Source organism: Magnolia sinica, chromosome 13 (genome assembly GCF_029962835.1).
Source record: "Magnolia sinica isolate HGM2019 chromosome 13, MsV1, whole genome shotgun sequence".
NCBI lineage: Eukaryota > Viridiplantae > Streptophyta > Magnoliopsida > Magnoliales > Magnoliaceae > Magnolia > Magnolia sinica.
Genome location: NC_080585.1, coordinates 15,239,725 through 15,261,821, shown reverse-complemented (window position 1 = coordinate 15,261,821; position 22,097 = coordinate 15,239,725). Strand labels below are relative to the sequence as shown.

The 22,097-nt window shown below is 42.2% G+C and overlaps 2 protein-coding genes across 2 annotated transcripts; one reads left to right on the top strand and one right to left on the bottom strand.

Annotated features, from left to right (window-relative positions):
- The first annotated feature begins 15,464 nt into the window (after positions 1 to 15,464).
- Positions 15,465 to 16,064, top strand: LOC131224125 (reticuline oxidase-like). The gene has a single exon (XM_058219673.1). The coding sequence runs from the start codon at positions 15,465 to 15,467 to the stop codon at positions 16,062 to 16,064; it is 600 nt and encodes a 199-aa protein (XP_058075656.1).
- Positions 16,065 to 16,960: 896 nt separating this feature from the next.
- On the bottom strand, positions 16,961 to 18,780 carry LOC131222948 (berberine bridge enzyme-like D-2). The gene has a single exon (XM_058218205.1). The coding sequence runs from the start codon at positions 18,704 to 18,706 to the stop codon at positions 17,117 to 17,119; it is 1,590 nt and encodes a 529-aa protein (XP_058074188.1). The 5' UTR covers positions 18,707 to 18,780; the 3' UTR covers positions 16,961 to 17,116.
- Between the last annotated feature and the right edge of the window lie 3,317 nt (positions 18,781 to 22,097).

The window sequence follows — 22,097 nt, the reverse complement described above, 5'->3', positions numbered from 1 at the left end:
CTGGTCTGTTCATCCTTGCGGCTGAGGTCTTCTCCAGGAACTTTAAGCATCTTGTAGAGAGGGGCTGGTGTAGACCCTTCAAGCTATCCCGAGGTTGCCCTATTCTCTCTCACCTTTTATTTGCTGATGACACTTTACTGTTTGTGAATGACAGTCTCGACTCTTTGCGAACGGTTAAGGCTTTCTTAGAGGCCTTCCAAGACGCGTCTGGTCAGTGAATCAATTTTCGGAAAAGCAGTTTCCTTTATCCTGCAAAGACGAGCACAGGCAGAATCAGACAAATGGAGAGAGTCTCGGGCTTCTCCAAAGCCAGTGCGGGGGTGCAATACTTAGGCATCCCTCTTTACAAGGGTAGAGTTTCCATGGCCTCCTTCAATGCTTTGATGGAAAAGGTGGGCAGCAGAATCTCAGGATGGAACACCAAATTCTTGTCCCAGGTTGGTTGGTTGACGCTCATCAAGCATGTTCTGGGCAGTATCCCTCTCCATACTATGGCTGCCACTAAATTTCCAAAGAATATCCTGAATGAGCTAGAGCGCAAGTTTGCCCATTTCTTCTGGGGATGGGCGGAAGGTAAGAAAAAGACGCAATGGGTTGCTTGGCAAAAGATCACGAGGCCGATTGAGGAAGGTGGGTTAGGCATTTGTAAGCTCAAAGAGGTGATGATGGTGCTGAGGAGGAAAATGGCTTGGAATGTTAAATTTGGAATGAAGGAAAGCCCTTGGGTGAAGTATATGCGCACTCGGCATCAATTGGATTTGGAAGAGGAAACAACGACAGTCTCATCTTCCTCGGTGTCCCCCTATTGGAAGGAGGTTAGATCAGAGCTTCCAGTGCTTGCAGATTCAGTTCAATGGCATGTCAGTAATGGTGACCTGAATGTCTGGTCTACCAATTGGACGTGGTTGGGTCCTCTTCAATCCTTGGTGTTAACTTCTATCCCCCAAGAGCTGCAGTCCCTCCGGGTTAAAGATTTCATTGGGCCAGCGGGTCCTTTCCCTCTCCCTCTTCCGTCAACCTGTTTCTGTCCCACGAACAATTCAGCTTTATTGTTCATAGCAGATTTGCTACTTCTAATGAGGCTCTGTCCTGCTTTTGGCCGCTTGATTATTCGAGACAGTTCTCCACAAAATCGGCTTGGCATCTGGATAGGGCTCCAGGTCAGGGTAGCTGGTGGAACAGGTGGATCTGGCTATCAAAAATTCCTCCCAAAATATCGCTGCTATGTTGGAGACTGTTACAGGGAACTATTCCTGTGGACGATCGAGTGCAAAGCAAAGGCATCCAGCTGGCTTCAAAATGCTCCTGCTGTAAGAACAACCCCTCAAGCTCGCAAGTGGAATCTATATCGCATCTTTTCTTGTCTAGTCATCAGGCGATTCATATTTGGCGTTTTTTCTCTACTGCATGCGGCATAGCCTATCTCAACCATCTCTCCATTGAGGAGCGACTGAGGTAGTGGAGGAGTGCGGCAGCTCCAGGTGCAGCGTCGGTCACTCTCAGGCGCCTGATCTCAGTCCTAGTCCTGTGGGAGATCTGGAGGAGCCGAAATGGGGCCAGGTATAACGAGCTTCAAATGGTGAAAAACACATCTATAGCCTGTATCAGGTGGTGGGCAGAAACCCTGTTGGAGGGCCATCATGAAGTGCAGCAGCGTTTTTCAGGTTACACTTCCATTACCCATTCTTTCTCCCGTCTCCCCTGCTCTTATCAGGTGGTAAAGTGGTCAAAACCTGCAACAGGGTGGGTGAAATTAAATGTAGACGGGTCTGCCTGTGGAAATCCAGGTCGTTTAGGGGGAGGGGGGGTCTGTAGGAAAGAGGACGGGGAGCTGATTTTTGCTTTCTCTGCAGCCTACGGAGTGGGAACTAATAACAAGGCAGAGGTGAGAGCAATTTATGATGGCCTAATATTATGCTTGGAACGTCGCATGGAGAAGATCGTGTTTCAGTCTGACTCCACGGTGGCGGTGGACCTCTCTACGTCTTCCTTGAGTGTTCCCTGGCAATGGCGCCCGTGGGTCAGTAGAATCAAGGGGCTGGGCCAGAGAGTGTCTTTACAGTTCTCAGTAATCCCGAGAGAAGGGAATGGCCCGGCGGATGGAATGGATAGGGAGGGAAGTTGGGCTCAGGTCACAACAGTTTTTGAGAATGTCAGGAAGCTCCCTCCTCAGCTGCGTGGGCTTTTATTTTTGGACAAAGTTGGGCTTGGTGCTGTTAGATCCTTTTTCGTCTAGAGTCTGTCCAGCAGTCTTTCTAGTATTTTCTTTTTCGCTCACATGATAGGTGTGGCCCACCCTTTTTGTACTGGCCTCACTCGAAAGGTTGTAAATTGTTTTATGATTAATGGATCTGTGGCATGAGCCCACTTTAATAATAAAAATAATAATAAATAAAAATTTTCTAAATTCCAAGTCCATGAAGTCTGTAACAACCCTAAATTTTGGTGTATTAAAAAAATAAAAAAATAAATTTAAATATTTTATTTTTAAATAAAAAATAAAAATAAGTTAATAATTGAATTGGTAAAGACATTCTTAGTTAAGAAAGCAGTTTAGGGATCAATTCTTAGAGTAGTAATAATAAATTTTTTAATCAAAGTCATAAAAAAAATTCAAATTCTAGATCTTTTTAATTTTTTATTGTGTCATTAATTTCTTCCCGATCTATATAATGGATGGTGTGGATCATCCACATGATCGTTGTATATGTGTGTAGAGAAAATTTTAACTAAATGATACTTTATGATTTCAGTCTGTTCAGTAATATTTTAGGAATAAATTTAATGGATGGAATCTGATTGTGTTAAGATAGATCTGAATAGGTCATTTGATCCTAAACACCAAAAGATAACAGTGCCTTGAATTTCAGATCGACCTAACCATCAGATGGGCCACACTAGTCAGATCTATAAATGTTTAATAAGAAAAGTTTAGATTTCTGCGCAACTGATTGGTATCACTTAGCGTAGAAAGTCGAGATGGGCCATCGATGTTTATGTGGTTAGATCCACACCATTCATCCAAATGTGTAGAGGCATAATATGCCAAGACCTCAGGAATTTGAATGATCTAATCATCCAGTGGACCACCCCAATTAATCATTTGACATTCAATTTTAGGATCTTAAAAAGAAAAACTAAATTTTTATAATTAAATTTAATAAACATATAATTTTAATTATTTGATCATTTAAGATTTAGCCACATAAGATATATACCAAAGGTAGGCCCCACCACGTAAAATAACCAAATGAATAATATGTTGTTGATATAACTGATAAGATCTCTGAAATTTAAACCAACTTAATTGCCTTGTGAATTTTATACTACCAAACTCAAATGAGTAACCCAACGTGTCTGATGATTCATTGGAATTAAAATAAATTATTTGTGATGGTTTGATTGACTGATGTACTAATTTGAGTGTTTTATTGAAATATTCTATGACGCAGTAAATTATATGCTAATCTGTGCTAAATTGTATGGAATTATAATTCTACATTGAATTTATTTATCAAGACAAGCATATATGACAGTTATGAAAATGATACATTCACACATCATCTATCATTCATTACATTTACATAATGCATTGTCGATCATAGGGGCCCTCCCTGGAAGAAATGTCGATCTAATGGTCCCTCATTGGAAGAAATGTCAATCCTGGTAGAGCGTTACTAGATGCGGTCTATGCCCAAGCCTACAGAAAGGTGGAAGCCTGCCCAACATGTGGATACAGGTTGATGACCTTCAACCCAAGCAGATGGACGATCATCCCATCCGATGCATTCATACATCATTGCATCCATATGATTGTGCATACATGGTTACATTCAGTACTTGTATTATTTTAATTGCTATGATTATAAACCATACTGGGTTATTTCACTAAGCTTGGCTAGCTTACCTTTTCATTGATAGAAAAATCGACAGATAAGCAATTAGCTAATAAGTTGGCGCATGAATAAGAAGTTGTAACTGAACTGGTGCACGGCACACGTGAGATGTGGCCATATCTGTCAGGAGAGGAATTGACCACATTTGAACTGTTCCTAATTAATTAATTAGAATTTCCTTTGTTATGATGATCTGATTTATATATAATGAATGATGGTATTAGTTGTAGGATTTTTAAGTATTTGATTGGTTTTATTTAATTAAATTATTTTAAGTTTGTAACAAGTAAGTTGTATTGATTGATGAATGATGCCTAATTTGTGTGAATGATTGTGAATGTACCTAGTTGGAATGTAAAAAAAAAAAAATATTACTTTTGCCTCTAAACAATTATATAATGGAATGAAGTTAGTATGCTTTGTGTACGGGTCATGACTCGAAACTCAGGTCTGAGGGTGCACACTCTGTACTTAAATTTCGGGGTGTGACAAAGTAGAAGCTCAAAAACTATTATATTTCCTTTAGAATATTCGCATGTTAAGTTGAGCCACACAAACGGGCTGAGAATGATATTTGAGATATCCATCCGAGGAGGTTTTCACTCTGATGCCATAGATTAGGAAAGGAATTTTCTGGCTAAATGATTGATAGATGGCAGGTGATACAATGAATCCAGAGTCTTTCCATGTAAACTTAGCAGATGATTCTAAGCATGAGGAAGGTAGACATCAGATAGCCGATCAAGATGAAATTGATTTTAACTGTAAATAAATACTGACGGCTGAGATCATACTTCGAATGTCATTTTCAGCTAGTGGCTAATGGTACACACTACATCAAAACATCATATCTATCAAGGGGTGGGCGACTAACATCCCTTCCTGTTCTAGTGCTATGAAGTAGAGTTGTCGTTTGTCTCAGCAGCTGTTTGGATAAAATATAATCAGGTAACGCAAATTAAAAGTGCAATAGTTATAAATTCATTTACTTGCCTCCTGACAATATCTGCATTTGACTATGGATTCCTGTGTTTGGTTTACGGCTTTAAAATTATAATATGGTAATTGGTGGTCTAAACAGGCCTAGTGGTCCGAGGCCAAGGCATCTTTTACACTTAACAACATGCTAACCTAGCCAGTGTATGAGATCTCTAAGCTGTTCATAATGCCGGGACATGTCTAGGTGAATTTTGCCTTATGACCCCTAACTAGATATTCCAGTTGGTTATCGTGACAAACCTCAGGACTTCTACAGAAAACTTCATCAAACGATATCATTAGATCTTCAAAATTCTCATCAGTTTTAAAATTTTCATGATTTTACAGAGATAACGTGTACAAGTTAAAGTAATTCATTTGAAGCAAATGTATTAATATTTTTAATTTTTTTAATTAATGTTTAACATTTGCTTCAGTTTTTGGGGGGAAGGGGAAGGTGGGCGCGCACACCATTTATAACGCTGTTGATATAGAAAAATTTATACATTGATCCAAGCAGGTCCCACAAAAAGAAGAGCCTCGGCTATCATATACTTGCTGAAATAACACAAGATATACATTGATGATAAACCAAAATATTGTCATACTGATCACTCAAAAAGATCAAATGTGGGCATACTGATCATACATTGAACCCCTGGAGACATCTAGCAAAAGGAGAAGCCATAAAGAGCGATGCAGGATTGGATTGCCGCACACCAATAGAAGAATTCCACGATCTTCAGCCCATCCGACAAATCTTCCATGCAATCAGCTCTAGCGCCAGACCACATCCCCACTCTATATATGATCATCTTCAAGAAACCCACATTCACTTCTGACGTGAGGAAGGACATGAGGTCAAGCACTGTCTTCCTCAAGGGGATAATTGTTCCGAATCCATGGAACTTCTTTAAATTCCTCACAGAGACTTCTCGAATCCATGAGGAAAAGAATAAGAAAATAGAAAATAAATTCTATAAAATTCAAAATTAATTGATGAATGAAATAAATGAGTTCACAACCCTTTAAAAAGGGATACTAAGGAATGAAAGAAAATAGTGCACAAGGTTTTCGGCCAAAAATAGTAAATGTCCTATTTGGCTTCACCACGTTGTTCTCCTAATCATTCTAAGCACTTTTCATGTTGGGCACAACTCTTGAAGCCCAATAAAGAGTTATAATCAAATTAAAACTTACTATTTATAGTAAAAATAGAATTAAAACAAGGAAACGATCGTCGATCTGATGGTATTTCGTAAATCCGGCTTGCGAGGCATAGCGGGGTTAGGTGGCTAAAGTAGCTCTTCCTACCTCAAAATCATATATTTTACGTCCGGTTTACGAGATATGTCTGTTTTAAGTTCTGACGGTCTGAATCATTTCTGTCTCCGATCGGACCTTTTTTAATCCATCTTGGCCATGAAATTATCCGCAACCCTATTTACATCAACTTCTATCCTGACAGTTGTCTCCAGACAAGCAAAGCAGCCAATACTCTTATTTTACAAGCACGGGGCAGGCCCAACAAAGAGCCACTGGGTCCACTGATAAATTACTGTCATCGAGAAACATTACGACTGACCCTAGGAAAATTTTAATGGTGGGAGTTCAACGGCCACTGTTTCCGTGCTGTGGGTCTCCTGAAATTTACATTTGCTTCATTTTGGGACCATGACCTAAAATAAGCTGAAAACCATATGAACGGTGGCTATACAATGTATACATTGTAGTGGACCCCATGGTCACGGTCCCACCCACATTGCAAGCTCCAGTGGGTGCAGCTAAGGCCCTCAATAGGCCAGATTGGCGTGACAGTCTTGTGGGCCTGGCCCGCCTCGGCCGGGTTAGGGCTTATAATCTCAGGCCGTCCAAAAGGCTGGTCTTGGACATAGCCGTCCAAAAAGCCCAAAAGTCTCCCGCCCAGTACTTTCTCAACATTTAAAAATCCCTCATTTTCAAAAGTTTTGAAAAATCATGACTCCGACTCTCCCCTGTAGAAGGCCCTCAAAGTAAAGCTGTGATTGGACGCGGACTGGCATACTGACATTGTAGTGGCCACGTATGCTGATCTGTGGCCCTAAATGATTTTTGTTTTATCCACGCCGTTCATCCATTTTGGATTATTATTTTAGGGATACACTCAAAAATGAAGCATCTACAGATCTCAAGTGGACCACACCACAGGAAAATAGTGGTGATTGAAACCTCACCATTGAAAACTACCTAGGACCCACTGTAATGTTTATTTTCCATCCAACCTGTTGGTTAGGTCAAAAAGACAGGATGAAAGGAAAACTCAAATAAAAGCTTAATCCAAAACTTTTGTGGCCCCAATAAATTTTTATTGGTGGGAGTTGAATCACCACTGTTTCCTATAGTGGGTCCACCTATGAATTTGATCTACCTCAGTTTTTAGCTCATGGCTTAGAATGATCTGGAAAAATGGATGAATGGCATGGATAAAGCATTACATCATGGCGGGGTCCACAAAACACCATTCAATAGCGAGTCCATAGTTTGTAATTTATAACTGGTCTGGAGCTGTGCATGTAGTATGCAGGAATTGCCAAGTACCATTGTTGTTGATCGGAGCAAAAGATTGCACGATGACGTGCCAAAGTTCCATGGGCTCCACTGTGAATGTATGTGTCATATCCACACCATCCATCCCTTTTTCAAGATCATTTTAGGGCATACTCCCAAAAATGAGGCGGATCCAAAGCTTAAGTGGACCACACTACAAAAAGAAGTAGGGATAATGCCGTCCATCATTAAGACCTTCCGAGTAACCACCAGACCTGGATGAAGGGAAAAAAACAAATATCAATTTGATCCAAAACTTCTGTGGTTCCTATGGGGTTTTCAATGGTACGTGTTCAATTCCCACTGCTTTTTATGGTGTGGGTCCACTTGTGCTTCTGATGTGGCTCATTTACGGGTGCATGCTCCAAAATGATATCTAAAATGGATGGACGGTGTGGATATAGAGGATACATCATGGTGGAGCATGCAGAACTTTACCACATCAACACACCATTAGGCAATTTGCCTCCATCGCAGCTGCCACGAGAGCGAACTAGGTTATTTACAACAAAATTGTCCTTTCCCGGCGGTCAAAACCGCCAGTAAAGGTTTTACTAGCAATCAAGCAACCGCCTGGTAAAGGTTTTACCGGCGGCCATTAGCTTTTACTGGCAGTTTTGTGGGATGCCCCTAAATCGTCAGTTATTGATTGTGTTGGCCGAACGGGAGAAATGGCTACGGATAAAATCCGTAGCCATAGAACCTATGGTTAACGACAATCCGTAGCCATTGCAATTTTATCCGTAGCCATTACCGACACTGGCCGGTCTCACCTAGGCCAGTGTAGCCCTTACTATGGGGCCCACCTTAATGTGTGTATATTATATACAGGTCGGCCCATCTATAAATTTTTCCATTATTTTATAGCATGAGCCCAAACATAAAGCAGATCCAATTCTAATGTGAACCATAATATTAAGTAGCGGTGATTGACCATTTAATGGGCCACAAAGTTTAAGATTAAGCTGAGATATTTGTTTTATTTTTGTTTTTGTTTTTCCTATATCCATGTTTATGTAACCTTATCAACAGGTTGAATGGCAAATAAACATTAAGGAAACATTACAGTACGCCCTAGGAAGATTTTAATGGTTGGGTTTCATCACCAAGTATAGTCCCGAGATTTTGATCTTCTTCAATTTTAGGCTCATGAGCTAAAATGACTTAAAAAACGGATGGACGTTATAGATATTGAATAAGTATATTAAGGTGGCACTACAACAACTGGGACTTTTACCAGCGCTCAAGCGCCAGTAAAAGCCCCTAAAAGCACTGGCGAATATGTTAGCGGCGCTAGTCAAGCGCCGCTAAATGGGTATGTCGGTAAAAGTATTACCGGCGCTACGTAACTTAGGGCCACACCATCTTGGGTGAGGTGAGGGTGCACCTAATCTGCTTCTACTTAAATTAGGTTACACTAGTGCCCAGAGCTTCCATCCTTTTAAGTGCCATTTTAAATGCAAAAGACCTTCCTCTATTGGCATCATCAGGCTATTCATCAACACCCGGATCCATAGCTCAACTGACAGACTGAGTGGAGATACCTCGTTTCAACACTTGAGGTCTTGGTATCGATCCCTAGGCCTAGTGGGGGTGGCTAACATGGAGTGTGTGTACTCCCCCCCCCAAAAAAAAGGGCTATTCATCATCGATCCTTCCATCTAAAGTGCCTTAGCTAACACCAACATTGTTGTTATCATAACCATTCTTAACAGCGACATCTAAGATTCGAAGGGCCGGATCATGGGTTTCCACCGATATTGTCCCCTTCTTTCCCATAAGAAAGATCATTCGTGTCGCCATTGGCAATGGGGTCATTTTCTCCAGCGAGAAGACCCTTATTGTTAACCCGCATCCTATAATGAAAAACATCCTCAACACCCTCAAGCGAACTGAAATTACCTCTGTCCAAGTTTGGGATTTTCAAATTTTCTTTATGTATATAATTTTAATAAATAATCATCATAAGATATTAGATTTTGAATTTCTTGCTATTTAATATTTTTTAGAGAGAAGTTTAATTTTGTGCTTGGTCTCAGGCTAGACTATTTTTTCCCATCATGAGCCCGAGCTAAGTTTGGGCTTTAGTTGAAAATTTTGAGCCACGCTTGCACAAAGCTCAACCTGGCCCTAACCCAGGCGCCCGTTGACACCCCTTGTTGTAGCCAAGTCACTCACTTTTGGGGACTTGGCAGTGGGACCCAATAATGGAGGTGCATGCCCCTATTGTAATAAGGTTAGCCTTATGCACCTCATAATTAGTGTTGCATGTAAAGCTCCTTGGATATGGTGCCTTGGTTGATGCAGTCCAATGAATAGTGGAGCTGGTTATGATGCCTTGAGTTCCCATACCCATAAATGGTCTCCTGCTGGAGTAACACAGTAGGTTGAAAACAACAGCGAGAGCACTTTTGTAGTTAGATGGTGGGTCCCTAGGACAAGGTTCATTCATTGGTTGATACAATCTTTCACAAAGTGGCAAATACTCTGGACCAAAGCATGTTGGGGCCGAACCTATAGTCGTAAGGAGTGTAAAACAGAGCGACAACAAATGCAAGGGTTATAATAGGGAATCATTGTAAGACTCTTACTAGGTGGGTCACACGTGATCATCAGTTTTTAGATCTGATCATTGTATTAATGTAAGCCCCACTATAATTGTGATTATAAGCCCCACCATAATTTGATCATGACAAATATGTTTAGAGTGGGATGCTCAAATTGTAGTCCTGTACACGGTTATTAAGTTGGATATATATGAAAACCTAGGGTGTGAAGACCCTAAAAGGGAGAAGTATGATGAGTAACCCTCTCCAACCCTCTTTCATATAAATATATGACTTAATCCCCTCACTAACACAGAGAGAAATCCTCAATCCCATTGAGAGGTTTTCCTAAGAGTGTAAGGCGCGGAAGATCAAGATCTCTTCTTAACAATATCGAGAATGTCTTCCTACAAGGTATGCGTTTAAGATTACATTATGAAATCTCCATTATTAATGCATAAACAATCCCTTAATTCAGCTATTCAGTTTTATAATTGGTATGAGAGCCCACTATACATTAATCTTGAGAAATTTTTTGAGTACAAGAGATCAGTTCTCTCCAAAATCCATGCTCATTAGGATCCTATCAAGGATGTCAAATTCCGACGAGTTTCAAATCAATGCTAGAAATTTTGGGTTGTACTATGCTTGTCATTATTCGTGGCTGCCCAGTGGCAAGGTGATTAGAGATGTTAGCAACCCTCTGACTCCATAGTCGAACCTGTTTGGCATGAAATCCACATTTGTGGTGACCTTTATTGTGTTAATGGAGGGGGTTTTTAAAACCCATCATCATGCTTGCTTCTTGGATCGATCACCCACAAAGATTGGATTGTCATGAAAAACATGTGAGGTTCTTCGGGCTAGAGCAGTTAATGGACTCAAACGATCGTGGCAGCAAGGGTTCGAGTTTCTTCATTGACAGTGGCATAAAAAATCCGAGTCTTTAAATTAATCGTTGGTTGCTTGGCAATCCCAGACCCTGAACAACTCCAGCCACAACCCTCTTTTTTTTTTTTATTAGCTTGTTAGTACACCCATTGTCAGTTCACACTTCACTGTTAGCCACCCCCACTAGAGAATCGATACCAACACCTCAATGTTGAAACGAGGTATCTTTCACTCAGCCTACCACTTGAGCTATGGATCTGGGTACTCCAACTGGAACCCTGTTTATGACCGCTGACAGCCATGGTTTCTCGATGTTTGATCTTCAATCAATGGTGATCCTCGTTCTTAAATGATGAATCTGATCGTGGATCGTAGTTGCCATGTTATGTGGGTCATGGTTATCATGTTATATGGATCATGGTTTGTATGTTCTATGGATCATGGTTTTCATGGGTCTTAGTTGACATGTTATGTGGGTCATGGTTGTCATGTTGTATGGATCGTGGTTTGCATGTTGTATGTTTCGTGGTTTGCATGGGTCATAGTTGCCATGTTATATGGGTTATGATTTTCATGTTGTATGGATTGTAGTTTTCAACGTGTTCACTTCGTTTTCTACTAAACCATTGGTACCATAGCTTAAGGCCCACAATGGAGTGATCCGATCCATCCACTTTGTTGGCTAGCTTGCTATGGGCCCCAAAAGTCCTAACTTGGGTAGTGTCCACTTCTAACAAACATCATAGTGAGCCTGAAAAGTTTCAACAATCACTATTAATTTCTATTTTGTGGCCCACATGAGTGCTGGATCTAACTGATATATGGGCCTTACCCCTAAAATGACACGACAAAAAGGATGGGCGGCATGGATAATACACATACATCAATGTGGGCCCATATGGGTCGTGGTTTGCATGGGTCGTAGTTGTCATGTTATATGGGTCATAGTTGTCATGTTGTATGGATCGTGGTTTTGGTTTTCAACATGTTCACTTCCTTTTCTACCAAACCATTAATACCATAACTTAAGGCCCACGATGGGGTGATCTGATCCATCTACCTTGTCGGTTAGCATGTCATGGGCCAAAAAAGTCCCGTCTTCAGCAGTGTCCACTTCTAATAAACATCACATTAAGTATAGAGAGTTTAACATTCACCATTATTTTCTATTTTGTGGCCCACACGAGCGCTGGATCAGGCTGATATTTGGGCCCTACCCCTAAAATGATACGGCAAAAAGGATGCGTGGCATGGATAATACACATACATCAATATGGGCCCATTTGGGTCATGGTTTGCATGGGTTGTAGTTGCATGTTATATAGGTCATGGTTGTCATGTTGTATGGATTGTGGTTTTCAATGTGTTCACTTCATTTTCTACTAAACCATTGATACCGTATCTTAAGGCCTACAATGGAGTGATCCGATCCATCCACTTTGTCGGCCAGCTCGCTGTGAGCCCAAAAAGTCCTAACTTGGGCAGTGTCCACTTCTAACAAACATCATAGTGAGCCTGAAAAGTTTCAACAGTCACTATTATTTTCTATTTTGTGACCCACACGAGCGCTGAATCTATATGGGCCTTACCCCTAAAATGACACAGCAAAAAGGATGGGCGGCATGGATAATACACATACATCAATGTGGGCCCATTTAGATCATGGTTTGCATAGGTCGTAGTTGCCATGTTATATGGGTCGTGGTTGTCATGTTGTATGGATTGTGGTTTTCAATCGTGTTCACTTCCTTTTTTACCAAACCATTGGTATCATAGCTTAAGGCCCACAATTGGGTAATCCATCCATCCACCTTGTCGGCCAGCTTGCCGTGAGCCCAAAAAGTCCTAACTTGAGCAGTGTCCACTTCTAACAAACGTCACAGTGAGCCTAAAAAGTTTCAACAGTCACTAGTATTTTCTATTTTATAGCCCACACGAGCACTGGATTAGGCTGATATTTGGGCTAGCCCTAAAATGACACGACAAAAATAATGAGCGGCATGGATTATACATATACATCAATGTGGGCCCATTTGGGTGATGGTTTGCATGGGTCGTAGTTGCCATATTATATAGGTTGTGGTTGTGGTTTTCAATGTGTTCACTTCCTTTTCTACCAAACTATTAGTACCATAGCTTAATGCCCATCATGTGGTGATATGATCCATCCAACTTGTTGGCCAGCTTGTCGTGTGCCCAAAAAGTCCTGTCTCGGGCAGTGTCAACTTCTAATAAACATCACAGTGAACTTGAAAAGTTTCAACAGTCACCATTATTTTCTATTTTGTGGCCCACACGAGTGCTGGATCAGGCTGATATTTTAGCCCTACCCCTAAAACAACACGACAAAAAGGACGGGCGGCATGGATTAAACACATATATCAATGTGGGCCCATTTAGGTTGTGGTATGCATAGGTCGTAGTTGCCAGGTTATATGGTTATATGGGTCGTGGTTGTCATGTTGTATAGATTGTGGTTTTCAACGTGTTCACTTCCTTTTTTACCAAACCATTGGCACCATAGCTTAAGGCCCACAATGGGATGATCCGATCCATCCACCTTGTCGACCAGCTTGTCCTGGGCCCAAAAGGTCATAACTTGGGCAGCGTTCACTTCTAATAAACATCACAGTGAGCCTGGAAAGTTTTAACAGACACCAGTATTTTCTATTTTGTGGCCCACAGGAGCACTAGATCAGGCTGATATTTGGGACATACCCCTAAAATGACATGGCAAAAAGGATGGGTGACATGGATTGTACACATACAACAATGTGGGCCCACATGGGTCATGGTTTGCATGGGTCGTAGTTGTCATGCTATATTGGTCGTGGTTGTCATATTAAATGGATCGTGGTTTATACGTGTTCACTTACTTTACTACCCAACCATTAGTACCATACCCAAAGGCTTACAACGGGGTGATCTAATCCATTCACCGTATCAGCCAACTCACCGTGGGCCCAAAAGGTCCTAACTTAGGTAGTGTCCACTTCTAACAAACATTACAATGAGTCTGGAAAGTTTCAATAATCAACATTATTTTCTATTTTGTGGCCCACCGGAGCACTAGATCAGGCTGATATTTTATCCGAAAATGACACAATAAAAAGGATGGGCAGCATGGATTATACACATACATCAATGTGGGCTCATATGTGTCATGGTTTGCATGTGTCGTGGTTATCATGTTATATGGATCGTGGTTATCATGTTATATGGATCGTGGTCTGCACGTGTTTACTTCATTTTCTACCCAGCCATTGGTACCATAGCCTAAGGCCCATAATGGGGTGATCCGATCCATCCACCTTGTCGGCCAGCTCGCCGTGGGCCCAAAAAGTCCCACCTAAGTTTTAACAGTCACCATTATTTTCTATTTTGTGGCCCACAGGAGCATTGGATCAGGCTGATATTTGGTTCCTAGCCCTAAAATAACACAGCAAAAAGGATGGGCAACATGGATTATACACATACATCAATGTGAGCCCATATGGGTCGTGGTTTGCATGTGTTGTAGTTGTCATGTTACATGGGTCATGATTGTCATGTTATATGGATCGTGATTTTTACATGTTCACTTCCTTTATTACCCAGCCATTAGTACCATAGCCTAAGGCCCACAATGGGATGATCCGTTCCATCCACCTTGTTGGCCAGCTCGCCGTGGCCCCAAAAAGTCCCACCTTATATGGTGTCTACTTCTAACAAACATTGCAGTGAACTTGGAAAGTATTAGCGGTGGGTGACACTATTACTATTATTTTCTATTATGTGACCCACACTAGCTCTGAATCAAGATGATATTTGGGCCTTAGCTTTAAAATGACATGGCAAGAAGAATAGGCAGCATGGATTATGCACATACATCGGTGTGGGCCCCACGAGTTGGACTTTGTCCACACCCAAAAAAAAGGGGCTCTCATACATGTCATTAAATACGATGTAACTTTTTATTCATTAAAAAATCGTACAACTACTTAACCAAGGACAAAGGACATTTTAGTCCAATTAACGTTCCGAAGCTTGTTAGGAGATCACCCACGGAATATGTGAAAGGTTGAATCTCTTTAGGGAATTTGTACATGCATGGAGGCCTGTACAGTCAATTTTCCTCTTGAAAACCATTCCTATGCACGCTCAGTTTGCGCTCGAACCGGCGCGTACACACGTGTGCGATATCATGGGAAATGCCCTGGGATTTTGTCAGAACTTTGATTTGAATAAGATGGTCTGTTCAGATTTTTCAAACATGGAGTGAAGGTGGGCCACAGTTCCACCAGATACCGAGTGGCGATACCACGGTCCCCAGAAACCCAGGAACCACCCACTGAAATCCCAAATCCACCACAGCGTAGATCAAGCTCACACCCACCAAAAACCTCCAGAAATAAAAACCACCAACCTGATGTCTCCTCTTCTTCTCCTCTGAGGGCCTCGACTTCGCTGTCGAGTGGAGAGCCGGTGTCTGATTCCAGCAGGCGAAAGACTCAGGCGTCGAAGGGATCTGGCAGTCGAAGGAAATAGGGGTTCTTTATGGGGTCTAACCAAAGAAGAATGCAAGGAAATGAGATGGATTGAAACGGCTGTTTATCTCTTGGGAGTGGACAATATAGACTATCTTAAGGACCGATCTACATTTGTTAAGACGTTTTCGAAATCAAAGGTCGATGTTGTGAGGGACCTAATTCCGATGGACGGGATTACAGGTATACTGGAAATGTATGCAAAGCAGCCCAAAGGTTCCTTCAGATTGGAACCTTATGGTGGTATGATGAGTAGGATGAGGAGCGATGCTACGCCCATCCCTCATCGAGCTGGCACTGTGTATTCGATCAAGTATTTTGTGGATTGGGAAGAAGCGGATGATGAGAGCGGTGAATATGTTGATTGGCTTCGTGGGGTATATGAATATATGACGCCGTTTGTATCGAACAGTCCTAGAGCTGTGTATGTGAACAACGTTGATCTGGATCTTGGTGTGATTGACTGGTCGAATCGTAGCATGTCGGGTGTTGATGCTGTTGAGGTGGCTAGATCTTGGGGTGAGAAGGATTTCATGGGGAACTATGATAAGTTGGTTCGAGCCAAGAGGATGATCGATCCGAGCAATGTGTTTAGTCACAAGCAAAGCATCCCACCTGCTAGTTCGGAGATGATGTTGTAAATCAAGGGCTAGGATGTGTTGGACATGGCCCATTTGACATTTTTTCTTATTATGTTTCGTGATTGTTTTAATTTGTATTTGGTATACGAGCAATCAATTAGTATGCTGATTTGCATATTTGAATACAGCTAATTGCTAATTGTAGGAGTTAAAATTGCAACTCATGTGACTGAAGACAGAAGAATTGCTGAACTCACGTGTGGGCACGTGCGAGCAGGAGTGGATGGGTCATTCTCTTTGTAATGCCATAAAATGATATCTAAAAATGGTTGGACGGTATGGATACAACACATGCATCATGGTGGGGTCCACAGAGCTTGGTGACATCACTTTAGTAGCGATTTGGCTACCGACGTTGTCAGTATCCAAACTGTGCTCTATTCTCGCATGTGAGAATAGAACTATCTCTAAAAATGGTTGGACGGTATGGATACAACACATGCATCATGGTGGGGATCCACATAGCTTCGTGACGCCACTTCATTAGCGATTTGGCTACTTACCTTGTCAGCATCCAAACTGTGTTCTATTCTCACATGTGAGAAGTGTGCGTTTTTTCATACACGTGAATGTGAATGGGTCATCAGGAGTTTTAATATCATATCAAATAACCACTATCTCAAAAAGTTGAAGCTATATTAATGCATACCAAGGGACACTTTAACACTCCTTATATTTAACCTTTCGATCTAATACTTGTTAAGTGGTATCCAAAAGGGGGCCTTAGTGTATTGTTGAATGGCCTGAATTCATCAAACTAATTTCATGAATCAAAGATTAGGATTGCTCAGTTAGTTTAATTTTGTGATGACATCCTATTTTCAGTGATTCCCGCAATTTGGACATTTAATTTGGTTTAATACATTCCACGAGCACAATTTCTTAATACCTGCATATATACCACACTCAGCCAGAGTATCAAATAAATCCCCAAAAGAAAATTACATATCATTTCCAGCAAATTCAAACAACAAATCAAGCTACAGCAGCAACACAAACAAATTCAAATATATAGATATTAAATAAATAAGGTAGACACATCCCATCTACTGCTAATAGACACGTCCTTCCCCATAAGCCCAGGGAGGAATACTCTGTGGATGCCTGAAAATGTTGCTTGGATCGATCAACGTCTTTGCTCGCACCAGTCGATCATAGTTCCCCAAGAAATACTTCTCACCCCAAGCCCTTGCAACCTCCACAGTACTTTCAACCCCATTCATGTTGGAATCCGACCAGTCGATCACACCAAGATCAAGATCGACGTTGTTCACGTACACAGCCCTGGGGCCCACCAACAAAAAGGCCCCCATGTACTCGTACAGCCTCCTAAGCGCATCCAAATACTCCCCACTCTTCCCATTATCCTCCTCTTCCCATTGTAGAAAATACTCAATAGAATAGAGGTTTCCTACTCTATGTGGGAAAGCTATTGCATCACTCCTTATCCTATCATTGATTCCACCATATGGATCTAAAAGAAGAGATGCTTTGGGCAGTTTTGATAATATCTCCAAAGCTCCTTTCAATCCAGCCAATGGTATTGGGACCTTCACATAGTCAGATTTTGACTTGATGAACGTCTTATGATAGGCGAACCTGTTCTTCAAGTCTGCCACCGTACGCACGTTAGGATCTCCCATTAGGAAAATGACACCTTCTGCCCAGCTCATCTCGTTGCAGTCTTGTAAGGTTACACCCAATTCAGGAAATGCATTGCTTATGATGGCAAGAGCTGATGCCTTAGGCCCCAAGTATAATCCAGTAAAAAACATGAAAATGTCAGTAGTGTTTGTTGTTCCCGGCCAGACAAGCACCTGCAAGAAGAAATTCTCGTCTAATTTTGGTGCAACGAGCTGCCATTTATACCACAAACTGGCAGTTTGGCTCGTTGTACCGGATTTATCAATTCGGAACAATGTAACGTTTTCCGGCACTTCAAGTAGTCGGATTTTCCACGCAACCACCACACCCCAGTTGCCACCTCCACCGCCCCGGATGGCCCAGAACACCTCTTTGCCCATGGACTTGCGGTCTAACAGCTGCCCATCTGCAGCGACGAGGACGGCATCGACGACGTTGTCAGCTGCAACCCCATACTTCCTTATCAATGTGCCGTAGCCACCACCGCTGATGTGGCCTCCAGTCCCTACCGTCGGGCACACGCCACCTGAGAACCCATGACGGTTGCTTGCCGTCGCGATCGCATTGTACAGCTGGCCAAGAGTTGCACCACCTTCAACCCAGGTTGTCTCGGATTCCAAGTCGACCGTGACCCGGTTGAGGTTCATTAAGTCTATTATCACAAATGGCCCATCGGCTACAGATGATAGACCCTCGAAGCTGTGGCCCCCAGACCTTAACCTGATTTCCCATGACCCCTGCCTCGAGCATCGGATCACCGTCTGGACCTGGTATTTGTTTTCAGGGAATACAACGGCAATAGGCTTATTGAGAAAAGGCTTTGAAACTCTGAGGTTTTGGTTGGAGGAATCAAGGAAATGAAGGAAGTCAGGATTGTAACTGGTGGTGATGTTTGTTACACCTCCTTGTGACAGGCACGTCAGAAGGTCTTCTCTACAGGCGCACATTAGCAGACAGCCTAGTAGGAGAATGAAGTGGAGGCTTGTTTGGCTTTCCATGTTAGAAGTGCAACGAGAAAGGGGCAATAATAGAACATGAATGCTTGCGTACAAAACATGTATGTGAATGTATTTATTGGAGAAGCTTGCTCGGAACGTGTAGGATGCATGAACGATTTCAGAGTAGCTATCCTTTGCTATTCTCATTTGTATTGTAATGCGTACGAAAACCTCTTGCGCGAGGGGCTGTGACTATTCGCTGACGTGGCTGTTGGACTTCAGGTAGGTGAGATCTACCCCGTCCATCAGGTGCGTCACCAGGCATTTGGACCGGGGCCCAAAAATCATGCCGATCCAAATCTCAGGCGGGCTAAATCAAGGGGAACAGTTTTTTTTTTTTTTTTTTTTCTTCAATGAATATATTTCAAAAAAAGAAAAAAAGTCATCGAATGAACAGCTTACATAAAATGGATGGCAGTTATTTAAAATCCTATATCAGATGGTTAAGATGACTTGATCGGTGAGTGATGCTCAATCCACAACCAGGCTCACAATTTGAATGGTCTGGATTGACTTGATGTAACGCCAACGTTCACCATCATTAATTTGGAAAAGGTGGAAAGAAGCACAGAGTAACTTTGCCACGTTGCAATATCCAAATTCCGAAAAGTTGCCACAGCAGCCTTCTCCTCTACTACCCGCCACGGACGGTGCCCATCGATTCTGTCCGTTACGTGAAAAACGACAAATGTGCCTTACGGGCCCAAGGGAGACGTGTAACGTACATGCAGCCCACGTGCAAATTGGCAGGATCCAGGCCGCTCATCCGGTGAGCCCCTCCCCGTATTACGTCGTTGATTATGGACCGTAGCCAGACATTTTTACCTGTCCGTTTCTTTTGTGACCACGTGACTCAGGTGATGTAACGTTCGAACTGATTTATGTCAGTTTTGAGTTAGTATATGCCACGTGTACCATTTCTACGTACCAGCGTATCAAGTGTCACACGCAGCTAGAGTATCAACCGACTCCCCGTGTGAAAGCTCCACCATTAAAGCAGTCCAAATTGTGTTTCGTTTGTTGGGGGTCTTGCACAAAATCTCAGGATCTAGCCTCCCGAAATAAATCAGAATTATAAAATAATAAAGCAATGAAATAAATCAAAGCATAAACCGCACACCACATAAGAAATTTTTACGTGGAAAACCCTCAAAGAAGTAAAAATCACGGGACCTCGTCCAGATCAACAATCTACTATGAAGTAAAATGTGACAACCTTCTTCACTCACGTAAGAGTGGATAAACAATGAGAGAACAAAAGAAAAACGGAGAGATCTCACCGATTACAAGGACGTAGAAGCGCTGAGATATAAATTACACAGTAGATAACCTCCACGAGCATAACTTCCATTCTACAAGTTTTTTTTTTTCTCTCTCTCTTTCTCTCACACCCTTGATAGCTCTCTTATATTTTTCTTCTTTTCATCTCACTAGAAAAACCCTAGGTACCCCTATTTATAGTTTTAGGAAACTCTTTTCCGCATCTCAGTTGCGAAAGGACTCAGATTTCCGCAATCCGTAAAATTGCAGAACAAATCTGTGTAACCATGATCGGTCGAGTGCCACCCACGACCGGTCGAGAACCACCTTCGACCGGTCGAGCACCCTGGAGAAAAATAACCCAAAGTCACTGGACTTCGAGTCGAGTTAGGGCTCGACTCCACGACTGGTCGTGCACCAGCCCTCGACCGGTCGTGTGAGGCTCACGACCGGTCGAACACAGGTTAAAAAAATCCATAAAATCTCTCCCTTTTTGACCCAGGAGGGATTCACTTTCTTCAAGCCAGTTAGGTTTCTATAAATCTCAAACTTGCCCTTGAGCAAAGCCTTGATCATCATGTCTGACCCATTATTGTCCGTGTGGACCTTCTCAAGCTGTAACATCTTCTGTTCCGAAGTATCACTGATCCAGTGATACTGAATCTCTATGTGGTTTGACTTGGAATGTTGACTTGGATACTTGCTCAAGTGAATAACACTCTGACTATCGCAATAGACCACGTGCTCCTCCTGCTTTAGACTAAGTTACCGTAAGAACCTCTTCATCCAAAGCGTCTCTTTACATGCCCCTATGACTGCAATGTACTTGGCCTCTGTCGTCGACAATGCTATGACCTTCTGTAGCTTGCTCTGCCAAGAAACTGCTCCCTCTGCAAACTTAAACATGAACCCCGATGTAGACTTCCTGGAATCTATATCACCTACCATATCTGCATCGGTGTAGCCCTCTAACACAAGTTTACTGTCACCATAGCATAGGTTCAACCTAGATTAGTCTCTTAGATATCGCAGTATCCACTTAACTGCTGCCCAATGCTCTTTGCCGGGATTGACAAGATACCGGCTGACAACACCAACCGCATATGCTATGTCTAGGCATGTACATACCATAGCATACATCAAACTTCCTACAGCTGACGTGTAGGGTATCTTCAGCATCTCTTCTACCTCTACCTTCGTCTTCGGACACTGCATGTCGCTCAATCTGAAGTGACCATCCAGTGGAGTACTGACTGGCTTCGCTGCATTCATATTGAACTGCTTTAGAATTTTCTCAATATACTGCTCTTGTGACAGCCAAAACTTCCTGCTGCTTTTGTCACGGGTTATCTCCATTCCTAGGATCTGTCTAGCTGGGCCTAAGCCTTTCATCGCAAAAGACTTGCCCAACTCCTGTTTCAGCCTGTCGATTTCTTAATGTCTTTTCCCATGATGAGCATGTCATCAACGTATAATAGCAAAACTAAGAAATCACCATCTGAGAACTTACGTTAAACACACAATGGTCCGACTCCGTTCTGTCATACCCATGTTATAACATGAACATGTCAAACTTCTTGTACCATTACTATGGAGCTTGTTTCAATCTATAAAAGCTCTTCCTTAGCCTACACACTATATGCTCGTTGCCCTTGACTTCGAACCCCTCTGGTTGGTGCATGTAGATCTCTTCTTCCAGGTCACCATGGAGGAAGGCAGTTTTAATATCTAACTGCTCTATCTCCAAATCCATGCTAGTCACTAATCCAAGCAACACTCGTATGGATGTTATCTTCACTACTGGTGAGAATATCTCCTCGAAGTCTATACCTTTCCTCTGACCGAACCCTTTCACCACAAGTCTAGCCTTGAACTTCGTCTGTGAATTCTTCTGCTCAATCTTCTTTCTGAACACCCACTTGTTGCTCAAAGCTTTCTTGCCCTTTGGTAATTTCACCATATCATAGGTGTGGTTCTTATGCAAGGATTCCATCTCCTCTTGCATAGCTTTCAACCACTCCCCCTTATGCTCGTCAGCTAGGGCCTCAGTATAATCTTCTAGCTCTCTCATCAGTGAGCATAATGTACTCATGCGGTGAGTACTTCTTGGACGGCTGTCTGTCCCTAGATG